This window comes from Chionomys nivalis, chromosome 5 (assembly GCF_950005125.1).
Source record: "Chionomys nivalis chromosome 5, mChiNiv1.1, whole genome shotgun sequence".
In the NCBI taxonomy this organism is placed as follows: domain Eukaryota; kingdom Metazoa; phylum Chordata; class Mammalia; order Rodentia; family Cricetidae; genus Chionomys; species Chionomys nivalis.
The window spans coordinates 64,852,385-64,872,534 of NC_080090.1; the positions used below are offsets into that span (position 1 = coordinate 64,852,385).

The window sequence follows — 20,150 nt, forward strand, 5'->3', positions numbered from 1 at the left end:
GCCTCACAGTGATGAAAAATGTATTGCTGAAGACTTCTGTAACCAGAAAAACTAATCCTTAGCTGTTTTTAAAAAGGTATTTGATGGTTATCTTTCCCACAAAGCATAGGAATGTGTCTCAAATGACACATTTACTTTTAGTGAATCTCTTCCAAGTTCAACTGTGAAATGTTGGTTTTTAGTGTCCCATAGTAACTCATTTTCTGCTTTGTCTTCTCTAGGGCTCAGAACTGGTCGAAGTTCTAGGATTTATTTTCCACTCATGGAGACTAAAGGGTAGCTTACATTTTTCTGGCCAGTGTGGCAAAATATCAATGTCTTTTATATCAGGGTGCAAATATTTGTTATGTCCTACAGTCTTCTCTGTGTTTAAGACAATAAGTAATTTTTAAAAAATGAATAATGGGCCAGGCAATGGTGGCACACGCCTTTAATCCCAGCACTCAGCAGGCAGAGGAAGGTGGACCTCTTGAGTTTGAGACCAGCCTGGTCTACAGAGCAAGTTCCAGGACAGCCAGGCTATACAGAGAAGCCCTGTCTTGAAAAACCAAAACAAATAAGAAACCAAAAAAAGCCAACAACCAACCAAAAAACAAATAATGGGTCAGGGAGGTGCTGTACCGGGCAAGAACATATGCTGTACAGACATGCGGACCTGAGTTCGAATCTCCAAGGTTTGGTGGATCTGGGAAGAATGCTAGTCAGCCTGACAGAGGAAAACAACTGGTGCTCTCTGCTAGCCCCCACATCCTCATGCATGGGTGCAAACACACAAACTCACATGCTGCACACACTCCCACACATACCACAAGAAAAAAGGGAAAAGAAAAAAAGGATAACAAAATGTATTTGTCTCTGTACAAGAAGTACCCGTCAGGGCCTATAATGATAACCAGGAGCGCACAGGGAGCTTCAGCCGTGGCCTCCCGCCCATTTTGTAACAAGCTGGAAAGACAGGACAGGAAAAGCTGCGTTTGGAGAAAACTCAGGGTTGGCAGGGCAGCAGGACCTAGCTCATCCTTCGCATCCTGCAAGTCTCAGGTGTGGCCAACTAGACCCAGAGAAAACAAGGAAAGATGGAGATCTGGAGAAGGCAGAACAAAAGGGAAGGGCCAGGTATCAGGAAGCAAAGAGGAAGAGGTGAGACTAAAGTTCAGAGTAAATAGAGCAAAGGACTATCAGTCTCTCCGGAACAGGGATTTAGACACGAAGGACATCATGACAGACGCACAGCAGCAGGGTCCGGCATGTTTAAACATTCCGCTTTTTAGTAAACTATCCCATTTTAGGCTCTCAGAACAAAAAGAACAGGTATCTTGGACATAAATGATTTGCCATCCAAGAACACAGCATATCTAACTGTGACCATTAACATTTAAAAAGTGCCTTCTTGGTGCCAGGCAGCCAAACATGTATTAGAAACTCAAATCCTTGCAACAAGGCATAAAGTAGAAACTATTCTAGCATTCTTACTACTTTTCAAACCAAGATAGGGGTCAAGAACCTCACTCAAGCACACATGACTAACGGTAAAGCTGGGGTCTGAAGTGAGGTGGCCTGCAATGACATAGAGTGTTTTAAGTAAGACCCTAAAATCGGCTTACACTGCAAAGGTCCGACGCTGGTCCAGTGGATCTAGCTTTGAATCGGACTCTAGTATATATAGTCTGAGTAAATCTGCAGGTTCAACACTTCCCCATCCCTGAGACAACGTGGTTGGCTGACTTGGAGCTATGTATGTAGACCAAGCTAGCCTTAAATGCATAGAAATTTGCCTGCCTGTTTCCTGGTGCTGGATTAAAGGCCTGCACCACCATGACTAGCTCAGATCCATAACATTTTTCAAAATATTTCAGTGCTATAGAAAGTCTCTGGTAACACTGATGTATATCACCCTGCTATCTACCAGTTTAAATACAAAAGACTTTATATCCACCTTGGGTCATTTGTCCCCCTGGCCTCTCAACCTTCAAACCCGAGACCATGTGACTTACAACTCCTGCTCATGATGTCCCAAGATCAATCAGATTTAAGTTTTTGATAATTCAAGCATCAAGTCCTAACTAGTTCTACTTGTTACTATGATTTTGTCCTTTTCTCTAGTACTGCTTCATTGTCCTAAATATTTTGTCATGTGCTTGGTTAAGCGGTTAACAGTATGCCGCAGGTCCTATCACACTCCCAGGGGAAGAAACTAGCCCAAGGCCATTTAGCAGAAGTAGAATATAAACCCAGAAGCTGAAAAGCTATTATTTTTCCCTCATAAAAAGCAGTTTTGGTGGACTTGGTGGTGCATGCCTGTAATCCCAGCTCTAGAGACACAGGCAGGCAGATCTGAGTTTGGAGGCCAGACTGGTCTCCAAACTGGTATGATCCTGTCTCAAAAAGCAGCTTTCAAGCTGTATCACCAAAGATCCATTGGAGGTTCAGGGTAAAGACCAGAGACTTAGGAGGTGGCTCACCGCTTTTCAGATGGCCATGGCGTGCGGACTGCCATGTTCTTTGCATGCCAGACTTAGATTAGATTATTTGTTTGGTTGAGGTTCTTCCCTGGAACTTGGAGATGATAACCTCAGTCACCCACCTCCCCTTAAGAGGTGACTGTATTTTTCTTTCAGTCCACCCCAATACTTATATTCCCAAATCTGCCAGAAAATTATGGGAAGTTATGGTCAGTTTAAAAATGTTATCATTAAGAGAAACCCTGTCTCGAAAAACCAAAAAAAAAAAAAAAAAAAATGTTATCATTATGTATACTTTAATCAACTCTTCCACACTACAAAAAGACTGTAGCATGCACAAACTGAGTATCTCAGATCATTTTGATTTTAATCATTAGAATTTAGTCAAATTAATCAGTATTTTAGTAAAATTAATTATATTTACTGTAAATGTCCTAATTTATAACATTTTAAAAAATATTCCAAAGACCTAAGCTACAAGATTTCCAAAATTTTCTTCTCTGTTCAGTTTTAGCTCTTCTACATTATATTAATTTCTGGGAGCTTATTATACAGTGGGTATTTTAAGTTACATGTGCAGGCAAAGTGACTAGAATCCTTTCTCTGGCCCAATGTTACCACCTAGAGTTGCTGGTGGCTTAACTTATACTTGCAGTACTGAGAACTCGCCAGGATCTTTTTTTTTTTTTTTTGGTATAGTTTATTTAGTGGGTTATGAAGGGGGGGAGGGAGGGGAGAAAGGGAGAAGGGGGGGAGGAGAGAGAGAGACAGAAACTGCCTCTCCAGAAGAAGGGCGGACAGATAGAGTCAGGCTCCCCCTTCTAAGCCAAGTACATACTATGAATGTATTGGTGCAGGTCTCAATGTATGGTCCATAGACTACTCACAGTAGCTTACACACTGAGAAAATTTTAATTTGAAAGTATTTCCAGTTACTCCTTGATACGAAAATTCAATGGTATAAATTCTTCATGTTGATACTACTAGTTCAAAAGTTGGTTAAAACAAAAATTTTGTTTCTATTTTGCTAATGTTTAAATCTCAGACATGTAGAATCTTAGTACACGTCTTTGGGGCATAGATATTCTTAACTAAAGAAATGAAGAGGGAATAGGAGCCTCTACAAAGGATGTCTTGGGAAGAGCCTGAGGATCACCAGTGAGGGAGTGCCTCACCACAAGCTAATGACTGACCAGGAGAGACCTCCCCAATGATGGACAAGGGCAGGCACAAGAGTGGGCTCACTAGAATACAATCTTTAGAGACAAACAAAGCCAGGTATCACAACACGTGGAAAGCAAGATTTGTTGCATATCATCAGCTATTCGTTTTTCCACGTCTCCCCTTAAAAGATCAGTTTGATCAGTGGAGACAATGTGCCATTTCAGGACAAGGCCAATCCTTGGCCAAGTTTTTTTCAGACTAGTGTGTGAACCGGTACCTGGTAATGAGATATTTTTTTAAAAAAGAAAAATCTGCTGAGACATTTCAGAAAGATTTTATTTCCAAATTAAGACTTGTAAGAAAGAAAGACATGTGCCCCTGCTGTCTGGCACAAGAAACCATACTGAACCCATTTAAAAATAACTATGAGAACACAAGGCAACCATAAGGACCCCAGGGGAGGAAAGAGAAGAACCCGGGTCCTTGATAACATTTCCGCTGCAACTGAAGCACTGGATCACCTAGAATCTTAAGTAGGATTTTAAAATTGTTCAGCGGCTTCTTAGATGTTCCCGGGAGCTTTTTCTAAGTTGCTTAACTCCAAATCTGATTCCATGATTTCCATGACAGGAGAACCCCAGAATGTGGCCAATGCTCAGCGAACATTCTCATGTCTAAGACAAAGCATCCAGTAGACTACTCTTAACTTGTATGGAGTCAGGTTTTACCATTTGTTATACACTACTCTTAACTTGTATGGAGTCAGGTTTTACCATTTGTTATACACTTCACAGCACAGGTTATCTTTCCATTTCCATGGGAGGACGTAGATTCAGTCACCACAAGACAGTAGAGTCTTTGGTTATATAGAGACAACTAAGTGTAAACTGGTAACATTCTCAACCCTTTTTTTGTAACCTACGTAGGTATTGACAAATAGACTGTGAAAGGACCAGTTATCAATACTGTAACACTTACGCTGAGGATAAAATGGTTTTATATATAGATATATGAAAAAATTTTATATATACATACACATCTCTCTCACTACTGACCAATGTATAAAAGGAAAAATTTAGAACAATGTAGTGTATTAAAATGTACTAGAATAATCTAGAATCCAGCTACAAGAATGTGTTTTCATAAAAGTTACTGTTAGGAAAACAGTTAATGAGGCATACAGCATGGGGCCTCCCCTCCAGACATTATTTCATTAACACTTAGGAAGGGCAATCTAGTTCTACAGCATTTGTCTGGACTATATGTTAGTTTGACTCCAGGTAAATAGTCTGCAATACTGACTAAGTTTATGCTATAAAAAGAGAGAGAAAGAGAGAGAATAAAATGCATAGGTCATAGGTCACAGAAGCAGACCCAACAAGTTAAGCAGTTGACAAAGTAGTGACAGTCTGAGTCAGATTCAGAAAGGGGGCCTCAGGTTAAACTCAGGGGAAGAGTACTAGCCTAGCATGCACGAGGGCACCCAGATTCAATCCCCAGCACCTTAAAAAAAAATCATGAAATAAAGAAAAAGAGACAGAATACAGAAACAGGTAACTATTCATCTCCCCTAGGTTATGAACACAAAGCATGGAGAGTCTGCATGATTCTGTTACAGAAGTCATTTGCTTTGGCCAAGTTTTTTGTTTAAGGTTTTGTCTGTTCTGGACAAGATTAATTGTAATGCAGGATTAAAACCAGCTACTCTGGAGTCGTGTATCTTTTTTCTAACCAGTGGAGGACCCAGAAGAAATGGATGGCAAGCTTTCTCAAAGGTCCACCTAGTGAGATTTTGAGGTGCCCACTCAAGTGGGAAAGACCAAGGCAGAACAAGGCTTCTATTAGCAGGATTGTCGGGATAACATTCAGGGCAATAGTCAGCTCTGTTAATACGGTCTAAGAACACTTGGTAACATTCATTTTCAACAAGTTCAGTTTGGTATAACCAATGCCCTAGTTCTAAACTAGGGAACCACTGTTGCCCACAATCAGGGCAGTGTGAATTATCGGAGAACATCTGGGCTTAGAAAGACAACACAAGCAATGTAACAGCAAAAGGCAACAAGGACAGAGAGAGAAAGGCAGTAAGCGACAATCAGTCAGTCCTGTTACAGTTCCTTTAGCAACTTCTCAGTTCAACAACACTTGAGTGTCAAATCTGGCTTGCACCTCAATGCAGTTCTTCAAGATCTTGTGGTCTAGTTTTCTCTGTACTCAGAGACCAGTCCAGTCTAGAATACTATCAGTCACTTACTAGCAGCACAGTTCACAGAATAGCTCCTTCAAATTCCAGCGTCTTAAGGAAAGCCAGACCTCTAGTCTGAACTGTTCCGCCGCAGTATCAGCTGGTGATGGTATCACACCACACGAAGGTACTCTGCTCTGCTGGTAAGATGATTATGCTTGGTGAAACAGAGGCGTCGACGGAGCCAGTGAGTCTCCTGTTGATGCTGGCACTCTTGCCCGATGGCTCTCTACAGTGATGTAGTAGGGTCAGGAAAGCCTGGTGGCGTCCTCTTCAGAGGATCCAATGAAGTCAGTCTTGAAAGGACCGTTATCTGGACCCAGTCACAGAGAAGTAGCTAACGACGTTGCGCTTGCAGAATGTCAGGGAATGCGCCACATACCTGCAAATGATAAAACTTGAGACGACTCATATGGGCTTGGCAGTTGCTCACAATGTTAGAAGCATGCATTTGAGAATTACTTGCATCAGTCAAAATTCTTTACATCAGTCAAGGTAGATGACAACGGCCTCACAGGCTTCCCCATAACTTAACTTAGGTCAAACCCATCCTACCTATTTGGAAGTTACTCTTCTGGGCACAGGATGGGTTCTGAATCACTTAAGATTTATATGAAGATTAATGTGGTCTGTCTGCCGGACTACATTTTGTTTTTTGCTACATCTTTTACATTCTCAGACTAAAATATTCATATATCATTTCCATGAAATAGGCACCATAAGGTATTTCTATAACATGTGGGTACCAGTCACTACGACAGCCTTTCCATCAAAGGCTTCAAGCTAACCATGAAAAATCTTAAAGTATTAGATAATAGTCCTAAGCAGCTAACCATAAAAAAATTAAAAACTCATTTGAAAGCTGAAAAAGGCATCGATGGAGAAAGCCGAATCTTTTTGTACAGGTTAACACACAGTCACACTGCATGAGCACCAGACCCGAGCTGCACTCATGACCCTGAATGGAGCACAAGGGAGGGAAAGGGGACACATGGATCAAGATGGCTGCCTAGGAAGTGACAGTTTATCAAATTAAAATATGTGTCCTGCCATCCTCCAGTAGTTTTTATAAATCCCGAGGCTCAATCATGTGAGAATAGGGACACTGAAAACAATATAACAGGTCTCAAAACAAGGGTACTATTGGCCTTACCAGTCAAAGCCATTCTCTGAGAGACTAGAGGATTTTACAACAACAAAGTAAAAAGCAGGGACACATTCTGACAGGAGACAAGAGTCAGCATATATGCAGTAACTAGGTACCAGTCTGCCAATTCAGGGCCTCAGTTTCTGGAAATATTTGGGAGTGAAACCAGGAATAAGAGATTGCATTGACCTGTTTACAACGGCCCTCTTAACAAGGTTATCCAGTTATAACACAGACAGATCATAAACAAACCCTCCATAACCTTGAAGCTCGCTAAACAAAAGCAATGAATGTGAAGTTACATAATTCACCATTTAAAAGATAAGAGAACTCTAGGTTTTTAGAGCAAAACACAGAAACACAATGAAATAACTATTTCATATTCAAGAAACTGGCCAAAAAAGGGGAGACTAATAAGCCTGACAGGACTCTAGGTACTCTAGGCAAAACCACTTTTCCATGCTCACAAATCAAGAAAAAGCCCTGAAGGTTCCCGAGCTCAGAGTAACTCTACCCTTTCCTCGACCTTCATCCCTCCAACATCAGTGTCAAACAAACATCCTTCCTCAAGTATTCACGAAGAAGAACATCACTGTTACCTGTTCAGACAAGTCACCCTGGTCCTTCAGAGTGCTAAGCAAGAATCCAAAGGGGGTCCAAATCTCCAAGCACTGCCCATCGCCAGTCTCTTCATTCTTTATACTTACAATTATAGATTAGGAATGAAGAGAGGCCAAGAAATGCTCGTGGAAACACCTGACCCCAATATTGACACCTTCACTACCACTATTTGTTTAAAAGCCTCAGGACCAATGCCATACCATTCATGTTAATCCAAGAATCTCTGTCTTCCTCATTAATACTTCACCCTTGACATGCTAATCTTTGTAGCGCTGAAACGGCATGAGAAAACACCAATACCTGGCGATAATCAACTTCGCTGTGGCTGTTTTGTCACTGAAGCATAACCAGCAGGAGAGCTGGATTTTGTGATGTCATTCCTCATGACAAGGATTTCATTTGTTTTGTGTATGTGTACAGGCACGGACATGCCTCCGCATACACGTGGAGGTCAGAAGACCGGGATGTGAGTTCCAAGAAGATTCTCATCAGGCTTGATGACAAGCACCTCTACCCCCTGCGCCATCTTGCCAGTCTTAGGGAAGTAAGCAAAACCTAAAGGACAGCTTGAATCCCCACACTAATGAAAGGAGTGTAAACTCATATAACCACCTTAGGAATACACTCATGAGAAACCCTCATAGATGGTAGCCCAGGGTAACAGTGAACTGAAAGCTAAATGTCCACGAATAAGACGGATGAATAAACTGCTGTACTGACACAGACTGGAATACACAAACACAGATGAAATGCAAAGTGCTGAGTGAATACACACATTTCTAAATAAACTTTCTACTTAAACCGTTTCAAAAGCGTGAAAAACTAGTATTTTTTTCTTCTTGTAACTAGATGGAAAACAATGACATTCTCTCTATCATAAATTCTCATGGCTTATAGTACCTCCATTCATTTTTTTTTTTTTTTTTGGTTTTTCGAGACAGGGTTTCTCTGTGGTTTTGGAGCCTGTCCTGGAACTAGCTCTTGTAGACCAGGCTGGCCTCGAACTCACAGAGATCCGCCTGCCTCTGCCTCCCGAGTGCTGGGATTAAAGGCGTGCGCCACCACCACCCGGTCCTCCATTCATGATTTTATAACTTAAAATATCAGCAACAGCAGTAAGAAAGAAACAGGCAAAACAACCCTTCTACACTAATGAAAAGAGACAGTGGCCCTGCTTAGAGACAAAGTAGGTGTCAAATACTGGGGTACCGAGGACCCCACCTGACCCTGTGACCAAAGGCAGAGCAGGAGGACCCCAAGTGTCAGGACAGTCACGGAGTCCCAATGAGTCCCGGGCCCCAAAACAAAAAGAGGCCCACAGAGAGTATATATTGTTGTTTTTCTTACAAAATCCTAAGCACATCTTCATAGAAATATGGTCAAAAAATCAAAACACAAAAAAACTGCCTTATGTGAGGTCCAATGTCAATTAAGATACATACAGAGAAAATAATCTTAGAAAACAAATCTTCCTGAGTCCAGAAAGGAATCAGTGTTGCAGCTGAAAGCTCACTGACTTTCAAACATGCTTTTTAAAAAAAAGTCACCCACAGGTGACAAGACTTTTAGCAACGCTTAATTTCCAAACAAATTGACTGGTCACAAACACAGTGGCCAGCATGTGTTTAGCTGGCACACACTGAGTTTGAGGCCAGCCTGGTCTACAAAGTGAGTTCCAGGACAGGACAGGACAGTCAGGGCTGTTACAAAAAAACTCAAACAAAAGAAAAACCAAACATATGAAAACACCAAAAACCAAACGGCAGAAAACAAAAAAAACCCAGAGTGTGTCAAAACTGAAGCTTAAAAAGCTTCCAAATAACCCAAATACTATACCAAACACAGATCTGTTTTTCTTGTTTGAGAACATAAGCACTTAGGCAGAAGCTCTGGGACTGCAAATTCCAAGCAGACAGGGGTACAAATAGGGCTGTCCTCCCTGACACACACACCCCAAATAAGATTCTATTTAAATCCACTGAAATGTGTACATCAATTAACAGTAACAGCTTTACATGAATTAAATAATTTAACTAAATTCTGATCTCGTTTCATTCTCATTATAAATGTCAGTATGAAACCCCATAACTACCTGTATTTTAAGATGCATATTTTTAAATTTGTGTGTATAGGTTTGCCCTGAGACCAGAAAAGGCTATCAATCCCATAGAGCTGTTTACAGACATGTGAGCTGCTACATGGGAATTGGGACTCAAACCTGGGTCCTCTAGAACACTCAGTGTTCTTAACCACTAAGTTATCTCTTCAGCACCACCCACAATCTGCTTGTTTTGTTTTTAGACAGGATCTCATGTAGGCCAGACTAGCCTCAAAATCAATACAACTTTGACCTGATCTTCCTATCGTGGCCTTTAGGAGTAGTGGGATTATAGGCATATCCACCATTTCTGGTTTACGTGGCCTTAGGGATAGGCCCTAGTCTGTTTGTGCTAGGTGAACACTATCAACTGAGCTACATTTCTAATACTAAACCTGACTTACTTGTCTGCTTGCTTGTTTGTTTTTGAGACAGGATCTCACTGTATAGCCTGATTGACCTAGAGTTACCCATGTAGACCAGGCTGGCCTCAAATTAACTGAGATTAAAGGTGTTTGCCATCATATCCCAGTCCAAATCTGCCATTGATAGTATATTTTATGCATAAAATTAAAAAATAATATTTGGGGGGCTGGAGAGATGGTTCAGTGCTTATTCTAAGGTTAGTAAATAACTATAATTTTATGTGTACCTTTTGTATAACCAAAGTTTCACCAAGTTTTTTTTTTTTTTTTTTTTTTTTTTTAAGACAGGGTTTCTTTGTATAGTCCTGGCTGTCCTGGAACTTGCTCTGTAGACCAGGCTGGCCTTGAACTCAGAACTGCCTGCTGATTAAAGGCCCGTGCATGCCACCACTGCCCAGCTAATTTTCTCTAAATTTACAGACAAAATACAATGATAAGAGCTTCATAATCCACACCTAGCTCTGAATTTAGATGGGCTAGTAAGGATTTATATAAGGATTACTTTCACTACTGAGCACATGTTTCTCTTCCCAACAGTGGACAACTGGAAAATATGCCAGGCTAGAAAACAGCTGCAAATGTTCTCTCACTCCAGGAACTACAAGTAAACGGGTGTGTGCACGCACACATCTAAGCAAGCATGCATGTGCACATGCACATTGCAAGCATACTTATGGGGGTAGGGAGAACAAGCATACAGAACTATTTTAGACTTCTATTGGCACAGGTACATCTACTCTGCCCTGCCTGATAAAACTCATGGCTCAAATTCTATCTGCAGTTCTAGTTTAAAAGACAGACAACGAAACCTTTAAAATTAATGTGCAGCTTCTTGACCTAATGCCAAACCTGTTTCTTTTTTCGTACTAGGTGGTTGCGTCTATGTCTGTTAGTATCTGTCTATCATTGTAATATCCTGGGTATATTATCTTCACTAACCAGCAGTAAGTGTTTAAACAAGTGTTCTGGGTACCTGAAAGGTGGTGTAAAACCGGAAGTTTAAACTACAGGGGAAACACTTCAATACCCTCTTAGGAAGTTTTAAACATAAAAACTAGATGCCTTGGATACTATACATACTTTTGTTAATACAGTTTTCTGAGTGTAAAAAAAATCTTTTTCTACTTCCCACTCCCTTCTAAATATTTTGATGACTCTTGCACTTGTGGTGTAGAAGAGTCATATAGGGTAAGAGCAATGCACAAAGGATCCCCAAGTTTACTAAGAAATCTAATACTAGGCAGCATAACTGACTCAATTTTTTGTTTTAATGAGATTCTCCCTCCCTAGTAGCCCAGCCTGGCCTCAATTGGTGCCTCTTGTGGCTCAGCCTCATGAGTTCCTGAAATCTATACTGAGACCAGATCATGACCCCCAATTTTACCTCAACTTCCATATATACTTTTTTTCTGGAATCTTATATAACCAGGCTTGAACTCAGTCCTCAGCCTTCTGACTACTAAGATTACAGATGCTCTATCCACAGTTTATTATTTACTCACTTGTTTTGCTGTTGTTTTTTGCTTTGTTTTATTTCAGTTTTGTTTTTTGAGACAGGGTTTCTCTGTGTAGCCTTGGCTGTCCTTGAACTCGCACTGTAGGCCAGGCTGGCCCCGAACTCTGCCTCCCCAGTACTGGGGATTAAAGGTGTGTGCCACCACGCCTAGCTTATTTACTCACTTCTGGCTTTTTAAATCCTTATGTATCTTTATGTAACCTCGCTGGACCTCAAGCTCAGATCTGCCTGTACTGCCTCTACCTCCCAATACTGGGGTTAAAGGTGTGCACTAGACAACCTGCCCTGTATTAATTCTTTGAGACAGGGTCTTCCCTCATTCAACTGGAAGGTAGGCTGGTAGCCAGCAATCTTCCTGTTTCTCCCCCATCCCATACCTCCTCCTCAAAGGGCTGTGGTCATAGACAGGGTCTCACTATGTAGCTCTGGCTGGCCTGGAACTAGCTATGTAGACCACACCTGGTACTACCAACTCACAGAAAAGTTTCAGAAACGATGTTATATAAGATACTTCATTCAGTATCTTATATAAGGGGAAATTGTTAAAACCAACAAACTCAACACTGATAAGTCTACTAATAAAATCACATTAAAACTTTACCAGTTTTCCCATTAATGTTCTTTTTCTGTTCTAGGTTCCAAGCCAGGAACCCCACACCACATATTCTACCTACTATCTTCTCTAAACTGCTAAGCGGTTCCTAGCATGTAATACCCACAAGGCATGGTGAACAATAGGATTAACTTCCTAAATTAAGGTTTTACATCCTATCTGGCACCTTCTCTAAGCTGCTAACTCTATAAATACAGTTTGCTGTTGGATGGCCTATCTTGTTTCCCCCAAAGTCCAGCAACCAGTTTTATGTTAAAGGACCTGATTATCTGAAAGGTGTACCAGCAATCTCTCCAAGAACTTGGAAAAAATCTTCATGTTTAAAACAGAACCCACATGACATTTAGTTTTTATCTCCTCAGTCTCTTATATGTAAGTTTAATTTTACCTTGTCTTTTGTGACCTTGACAGTCTGCAAGAATAGTGTCAGTTGGACTAAGTCTGTCAGTTTAAGTTTGCGTAACCGTTTATTGTGATTTGGAAAACAAAAAGTTCATAGAATAACCAAAACTGAAGAAACAACATGTCCTCAGCCATATTATGCCTATGTCTTACCGAATACAAACCTTAAACACTAGGTTTGCACACTGTCTCCACTGTCAAGTTACTGCTTTCTTTAGCAGTTAGTGTTATCTTAGGATATACCCCGACTCTTCTCCACCTTTCACTTGCCAGTACCCATGTTACCTGAAACCATCACTACGGTCTGCTTGTTTCATGGTGACGTCCTACTCCCTTCTTACCTGCTATGCTTATTCACTGAACTGCCAGAGTGAACTGGAGATCCCAGTAAGATGCTATCAGTAAGGACTTAGGAATACAGACTTTATGGGTTTAAATTCCATACTACCAGCATTCATTTTGCTGTTCCCATTGTTTTAACTTAGCCATTAGGAGATTCTTTAAGTTGGCTCCTGTCCCTCCAACAAGCTTTTCATAAACCAGATCCAAATGTCCACTTCTATTGGACATCATCAAAGTGACCATCAATCAAGACAATAACTATTCTTTAAAAACAGGGCGTCATCATGTTGCTCAGGCTGCCCTTGAACTTAAAATCTTCCTCCTCCAACTTCCTGAGCAGTTGGTATTATAGGCTGTGCCATTGCACCCAGTTCACCAGTAATACTCCATTTCTCTGCCTAACAGTCCTATATAACAGTCCTGGCTGCCCTGGAACTCGCTCAGTAGACCAGGCTGGCCTCAAACTCCCAGACAATCTGCCTGCTTCTGCCTCTGGAATACTAGGATAAAAGGCATGAACCAACCGGGCGGTGGTGGCGCACACCTTTAATCCCAGCACTCATGAGGCAGAGGCAGGCGGATCTCTGTGAGTTCGAGACCAGCCTGGTCTACAAGAGCTAGTTCCAGGACAGGTTCCAAAACCACAGAGAAACCCTGTCTCGAAAAACCAAAAAAGAAGCATGAACCACCACTCCCCTCCTAGCCATTTCCTTACTATATTCAACTTATTATCTGATATTCATTAGCATTTCATGGGAGTTAGTCGGAACTACAAATTCATAGACACATTATCCCTGAATCTCTGAAAACCTAAGGAAACTCGTGCCAAAATTTAATAGGTTTGCCAGATGATCCTTTGAAGCAGGGTGTCTCACTGAACCTGCAGCTAGGCTGAGGTTATAGGCAAGCACTGGCCACATTTGACTTTTGACCTGCATACTGGGATCCTAAGTCAGGTCCTGTAAAGTTTAACATTTCAGGAATACATCTTTAAAGAACAGTCAACCTCCCTTTATTATAAAATACTGTTTCTCGTTCATTTTCAAAAGATAATCTGTAACATGCCTGAGTACGAACTAAGTTTTCAGTCACCACTAATAAAACCAAAGGTGACTAGAGACATTACTATTCTTAGTATTCCCTATAAGATGTTAAACAGAGGACCACCTAGTTACAAAGCATACAGATTGCAATTTTTATGCAAATAAGTTGTAAGTCAATCAACCCTCGGATAACTCCTGTCTATAGACATGACCCGCCATCCACAAACACAGAGCCGATCAGCAATCCCCTCCGCTGCCTGAGCCCGAATGCCGGCTCCTGTGCTGACTTGAGTCCTCTCCTCAGGCTGCTGGCGCTCTGCACCACGAGCGGGATACCACCACCCAGGTGGCTAAGGCAGCGCGCCAGCGAAATGAGACAGCACTACCAAGGTACAGAAGGGGCTCACAAACTGTAGGTTTCACACGGAAACGGCACTAAATAAAGTACTGCTGTTTTTCTCCAGTGCATCAGAATAAAGTAAATCTAGGCGGCTCTATTAGAGCTATCTACACCTTCAGATGACAAAACTAACATTTTAAACTTGATTTTGTCAAGTTTAGTTGCAAAGCAACTAAAAAGCAATACATGGGGAGGCACGGGAGAAGGGAGAGGAAACTGTGGTTAGGATGCAAAATAAATTTAAAAAATAATTTAGAAAAGCAATACAATTTGATCTGGAGAAATAATTAAATTATAGGTGAACTTTCTTTATTTCTATTTGGATTACCAAAATCATGTACTATAATTCCTGTAATATTAGTATACAGCAGAGAAACCCAATTAGTAATATTAGTAAGAGCTGTTTTTCCTTCTGTACTTAAATTTCATTTGATATTCTAAACAACCCTACAACTCCCCACTTTACTAATAAGGGAATAGGCTAAGAAGTACAACGTTATCTACCAAAGTCTAAGATCCTCGGGCCAGCAATGGAATCTGGACAGAACAGGAGGTCTGATCAGCTATGACTCCAAAGTCCGTGTATATAACCACTGTTCAGGACAAGCTATTGACAGTGCTTGTCTTACTGCACAAAATGTACGACCAAGCACAATCGAGACACAGTCAAGCACGCTACAACTCTAATCCCAGCACCTGGGAGGCAGAGTCTGGTGGATTCTGATTCAAGGCTAAATGGTCTAATAATAGGGAGGTTCAGGTAAGCCAGGACTATATAATACAGAGATCTTGCCTCAAGAAAATCAATGAAACCCCCCCCCAAAAAACAAACAAAAAAATCCTACTCTATTTCTCAAGTAACCATCTAAATTCTGGGTATTTGTTTATTACAGAAGCTCTCAGTGTGGTAATCTCTATATTAGGAGGGAAACTGATTAAAAAAAGAAAAAGCTTACATGAGTTAGCCAAGGTCACATGATAACTGCAGCAAAACTGGTTATCTAGTTGTGGACTCTGCATCTAGATCAATCAACAACATTACTTAAGAAAGTGCCTCAAAATAATAAATGTTAGGTTGCTTGGTTTAAACTATTCCAATCCAGAAGGCTTCCCAGAAAATTTAAAACTAGTACTTCTGGGACCCTGTGGTAGCCTTTAAAAACAAAACCTTTCATATATTTAAATAAACTATTTTTAAAATGTAAGGACAGGCACTTTGGGTGTGGTTAGACACACTTTTAATCCCAGCATTCCAGAGGCAAGAGGCCAGTCAGGACTCCAAACAGAAACCCTGTCTTGGGGAGAAAAAAAGGAACACAAACAAAATCGGCATATTTAATTAGAAAAGTTAACTAATCTCTGGATTGATAAAAATAAGCATAAAATCTGACAATACAGAGAGTACTACAGATTTTGTTTAAAGAAAGAGAATGAATTTGTTTGGTTTTGGTTTTTCGAAACAGGGTTTGTTTCTCTGTAGCTTTGGAACCTGTCCTGGAACTAGCTCTTGTAGACCAAGCTGGCCTAGAACTCACAGAGATCCGCCTGCCTCTGTCTCCCAAGTACTGGGATTAAAGGCGAGCACCACCACCGCTCCGCTGAGGATGAATTTTTTAAAAAATGGGTATGAAACACAGCTGAGTACATAAAAAGCAAGCAAAATAATTATAGGTCTTATTAAAATTTCAACGTTGGCCAGGCCGTGGTGGAGCACCCTTTTAATTCCAGCACTAGCGAGGCAGAGGCAGGCGGATCCCTCTCTCCGTGAGTTCGAGGCCAGGCTACACAGAGAAACCCTGACACTAAAAACAAAACGAAAAAATTTCAAAGTTTGTTCCTTTCAGCACTATTAGTAAGTGAAAAACGCAAATGTTCTATCTTTTAAAGACTAGAATGACTACTAGGGCCCTGGTATGCAGAGATAAAAGAGAAACGGACACTTACAGTAAGAATTCGCCTTTACATTTCAAAACTTAAAAGTAATTCTACTTCTCATATGAAGTTCCTACCAAAAATCTACTCTCACTTTGTTTCGTTTTATGCTTGAAAGATTCCAGGTACACTTTCTGCACACTCCCGGAAATTATATACCCATCCCAACCTACCTCGATTTCTGTTTGCGCCGTAGGGAGGTGGGGGTGGGGAGGGATCCTTTCTCAAAGACCTTTTGAGAGGAGAAAATAGCAGTTCAGACTCTAAAACAAGTTAAAGTTGTGATTTCGTTTTGCTTACTTACAAATTCCAGTCAAGTTTTAAATCACGGGACAGTCAGGATTAGCGGCGACGAGACTGTACCTCCAGCTCCACAGCGCTGGTCTGCAACCCCCAGCCGCCACGGCAGAATGTCGCCTGTCCCGCCCACGTGACGTGAACTCCGCAGGGAGGAGCTCATGGAATGCTGGGATAGGTAGTCCCTTGATCCCACCTCCCCCAGCTCCTCCCACTAGGCTTCCCGGAACCTCAGCACTGGCCTCTGCTTCCAGCCACAGCCCGCTTCACTTCTCAAGTGACAGGCTGCAAGATTCTGACCACCTAGTCCTTTAAAATAACCTTAAATTCAAGGCCCAGAAAAACCTACGAGGGCAGTACAGTAAGAGATAGTACCTAAAGCACCACTCAGACATGACTCTGAACCCAGCTTCTTAGCCTAACTACAGGCTATCCTCAAACTGATTGCTTAATCTAAATCTCAGTTTGCGCATGTCTCAATGGGTATAAGTCTTTATACCCACATGAAGTTATGAACGCCAAAGTAGCACGTCTGCTAATGGGCAATAGTAGGCTAGGAATCAAAAACAGATACTTTGGGGCATAGTGGTGAAAGCCTTTAATCCTGCACTCCGAAGGCAGAGGAAGGCAGATCTCTGAGTTTTTACTTTACAGGCTGAGACTTAAACTCAGGATCCTCCTTCCCATATAGGGATTAACAGGCCTGTGCCACCAGGCCAGGCTCCAGTTACATTTTCATTTTTATAGTGTTTAAATTTTGTCTGTGAGAATGAGCGGAGCCATCTACCACGTCTTCAGTTTACTTATAGTATTGGCATCTTTTTCTTTTGTTATTTATTTTGCCTTTTTGAGACAGGGTCTCACCATGTACCTCTCGCTGGCCTGGAGCTACTAACTATGTAGACTAGGCTGGCCTAGAACTCACAGAGTCTTCCAAGGGCTGGGACTCAAGGTATGCACTACCATGTCTGTTTTTTGTTGTTTGTTTCTCAAGACAGGGTTTCTCTGTGTAGCCCCTGGCTGTCCTGGAACTCACTTTGTAGACCAACCAGGCAGGTCTCCAACTCACATAGATCTACCTGTCTCTGCCTTTGAGTTCAGGGATTAAAGGTGTGTGCCACCATGCCAGCATATTTTTTTAAATAAAAAACAACAACAAAATAATCAAGGTTTTATTAGCCAGGCAGTGGTGGTCCATGCCTTTTAATCCCAGCACTTGGGAGGCAGTGGCAGGCCAGTCACTGAGTTCGAGGCCAGCCTGGTCTACAGAGCAAATTTCAGGACAGCTAGAGATACACAGAGAAACCCAGTCTCAAAAAAGTAAAATATAATAAAAATAAAAAATAAAAAAAATAAAAAGAAGGCTAGTCAGTGGTGGCCCACACCTTCAATCCTGGCACTCAGGAGATAGAGACAAGCTAATTTCTATGAGTTCAAGGTTAGCCTACTCTACAAAGCAAGTTTCAGGACAGTCAAGGCTGTTATATGGTGAAATCCTGACGGGAAAAACAAAAACAAAACAAAAAAAACAAGGTTTTACTATGCATCTCTGCCAGATCTAAATTCACTATGTAGATGACGCTAGCCTCAAACCCTCAAAAACATTCACCTACTTATGCAACTCCCATCGGCACCATAGTGCTGGGATTAAAGGTATGTGCCATCAAATTTTAGCAAGCATTCTGCCAACTGAGCTACATCTCCAGCACTTTCTCCTTTCCTTATTAAAATTAATAATTCCACCCTTGCTGCAAAAGTCATGACCCCCATAGTATTTCCCTGACCAATCAGAAATGTGATTATGCACAATAAACCTTTTAAAGAAAGATTTTATTTATAGGTATATGTATATTTATATGTATGTGTGCACATGTGCCTATGGGAGTTAATGTGAGCCATGTTTTTGCAGAAGCTCAAGGATGCCAAAAGAAGGTATCAGATTACCTAAAATTGGAGTTACAAGCTATTGTGGGCCACCATGTTAGTGCTGGGAACAATAAGAACAGCAAGAACAGTAAGTACTTTTAAGATTTGAGCAAACTCTCCAGCCACCCCCACACCCCTTCAATAATAAGAATATTTTTAAATGATTTGCCAAGCATGGTGACAAATATCTGTAATCCTAGCACTTGGGAGATTGGAGTCAAAGAGTCAGGAATTCAAAGCTAGCCTCAGTTTTATAGTGAATTCTAGGCCAGACTGGGCTATATCAGACCCCATTTCAAAAAGGCCTACTCAATAAAATATTTATTTAAAACAGCTGACGAGCACTGATTGTTCTTCCAGAGGATGGAGCCACCCAAACGGTGGCTAGCAACTGACTGTGACTCCAATTCCAGGCGATCAAATGCCCTCCTCTGGCTTTCATGGGCACCAGGCACACACAGGTACACAGGCATACATGCAGGCAAAACACCTATGCACAATTTTTTTTTTCACTTAAAAGTTGCTTAATTTAGCAGCTGGGTGGTGGCGGCGCACACCTTTAATCCCAGCACTGGGAAGGCAGAGGTTAGGCAGATCTCTGTGAGTTCAAGGCCAGCCTGGTCTACAAGAGCTAGTTCCAGGTCAGGCTCTAAAGCTGCAGAGAAACCCTGTCTCAAAAAACCAAAAAAAGTTGCTTAATTTAGAAAGCCAACATAAAGAGCACATGACTTCTAGATACAGCTGTTAGCTACACATATGAGTTAATGTCAGTCATTAATTTCAATTTCACTTTTTGTGGATCTATATTCCCTAACATATGGCAAATTCTCTCAGTAAAACTCTTCATTTTTCGACATTTCCCAAATTCCCAAAGAAACTGTTTAAAGTTCAAAGCTCAGATTGCCACACTGATGGCCCAGAAAAATCTCTTATATTACTGGAAATGAAGTCTACTGTTTATAATGCTATCTCTTTTAGTATGCAAGGGTGGCCCAAAAGAGATTGGAAAACATCTATAGCAGAATATCTGGTTTGACAAGAATTTGGCTTTAACTGACAGTAATCAAAGTTTGGTGTTTGCAGAGTCGCTAGGAGTGGGTGGCAGAAACCAGAGCTAAGATGATTCATTCTATAACCTAGACAAATCCTAAGCAAATATCTGTTAATGTTAATGCTAACGCTACCTGCCTCTAAACTAACATTCTCATTTTTTCTTTTAAAAAGCTATTCATGCCGGGCGGTGGTGGCGCACGCCTTTAATCCCAGCACTCGGGAGGCAGAGGCAGGCGGATCTCTGTGAGTTCGAGGCCAGCCTGGTCTACAAGAGCTAGTTCCAGGACAGGCTCCAAAACCACAGAGAAACCCTGTCTCGAAAAACCAAAAAAAAAAAAAGCTATTCATAAGCCGTTTATAAGCAGTTTTTATTTCAAAATAACATACATGCCAATTATCCAATAATCTTTGTAACCTCTCATTTTCTCTGATTGACCAATTATGTATAAAACCTCTTCACTTTC

At 41.2% G+C, this 20,150-nt stretch overlaps 2 protein-coding genes across 6 annotated transcripts in view; both read right to left on the reverse strand.

Moving 5' to 3' along the window:
• The window catches only part of LOC130875171 (torsin-1A-interacting protein 2-like), a 35,740-nt gene that overhangs the window by 13,391 nt on the left and 2,199 nt on the right, over positions 1-20,150 (reverse strand). Inside the window, exon 1 of one of the 5 annotated variants that reach the window (XM_057770899.1) lies at positions 16,715-16,805. The exons of 1 other annotated variant lie outside the window; for it this stretch is intronic. The gene's annotated coding sequence lies outside the window, so the exon portion shown is untranslated. Of the gene's footprint in view, positions 1-5,880; positions 5,970-16,583; positions 16,597-16,710; positions 16,806-20,150 lie in introns of those variants that run through there. 3 more of the 5 variants (XM_057770900.1, XM_057770902.1, XM_057770898.1) reach the window with 3 other exon arrangements.
• On the reverse strand, positions 3,945-5,887 carry LOC130875173 (torsin-1A-interacting protein 2). Its single transcript, XM_057770908.1, has one exon. It carries the CDS (start codon positions 5,641-5,643, stop codon positions 5,248-5,250), a length of 396 nt encoding a protein of 131 aa, XP_057626891.1. The 5' UTR covers positions 5,644-5,887; the 3' UTR covers positions 3,945-5,247.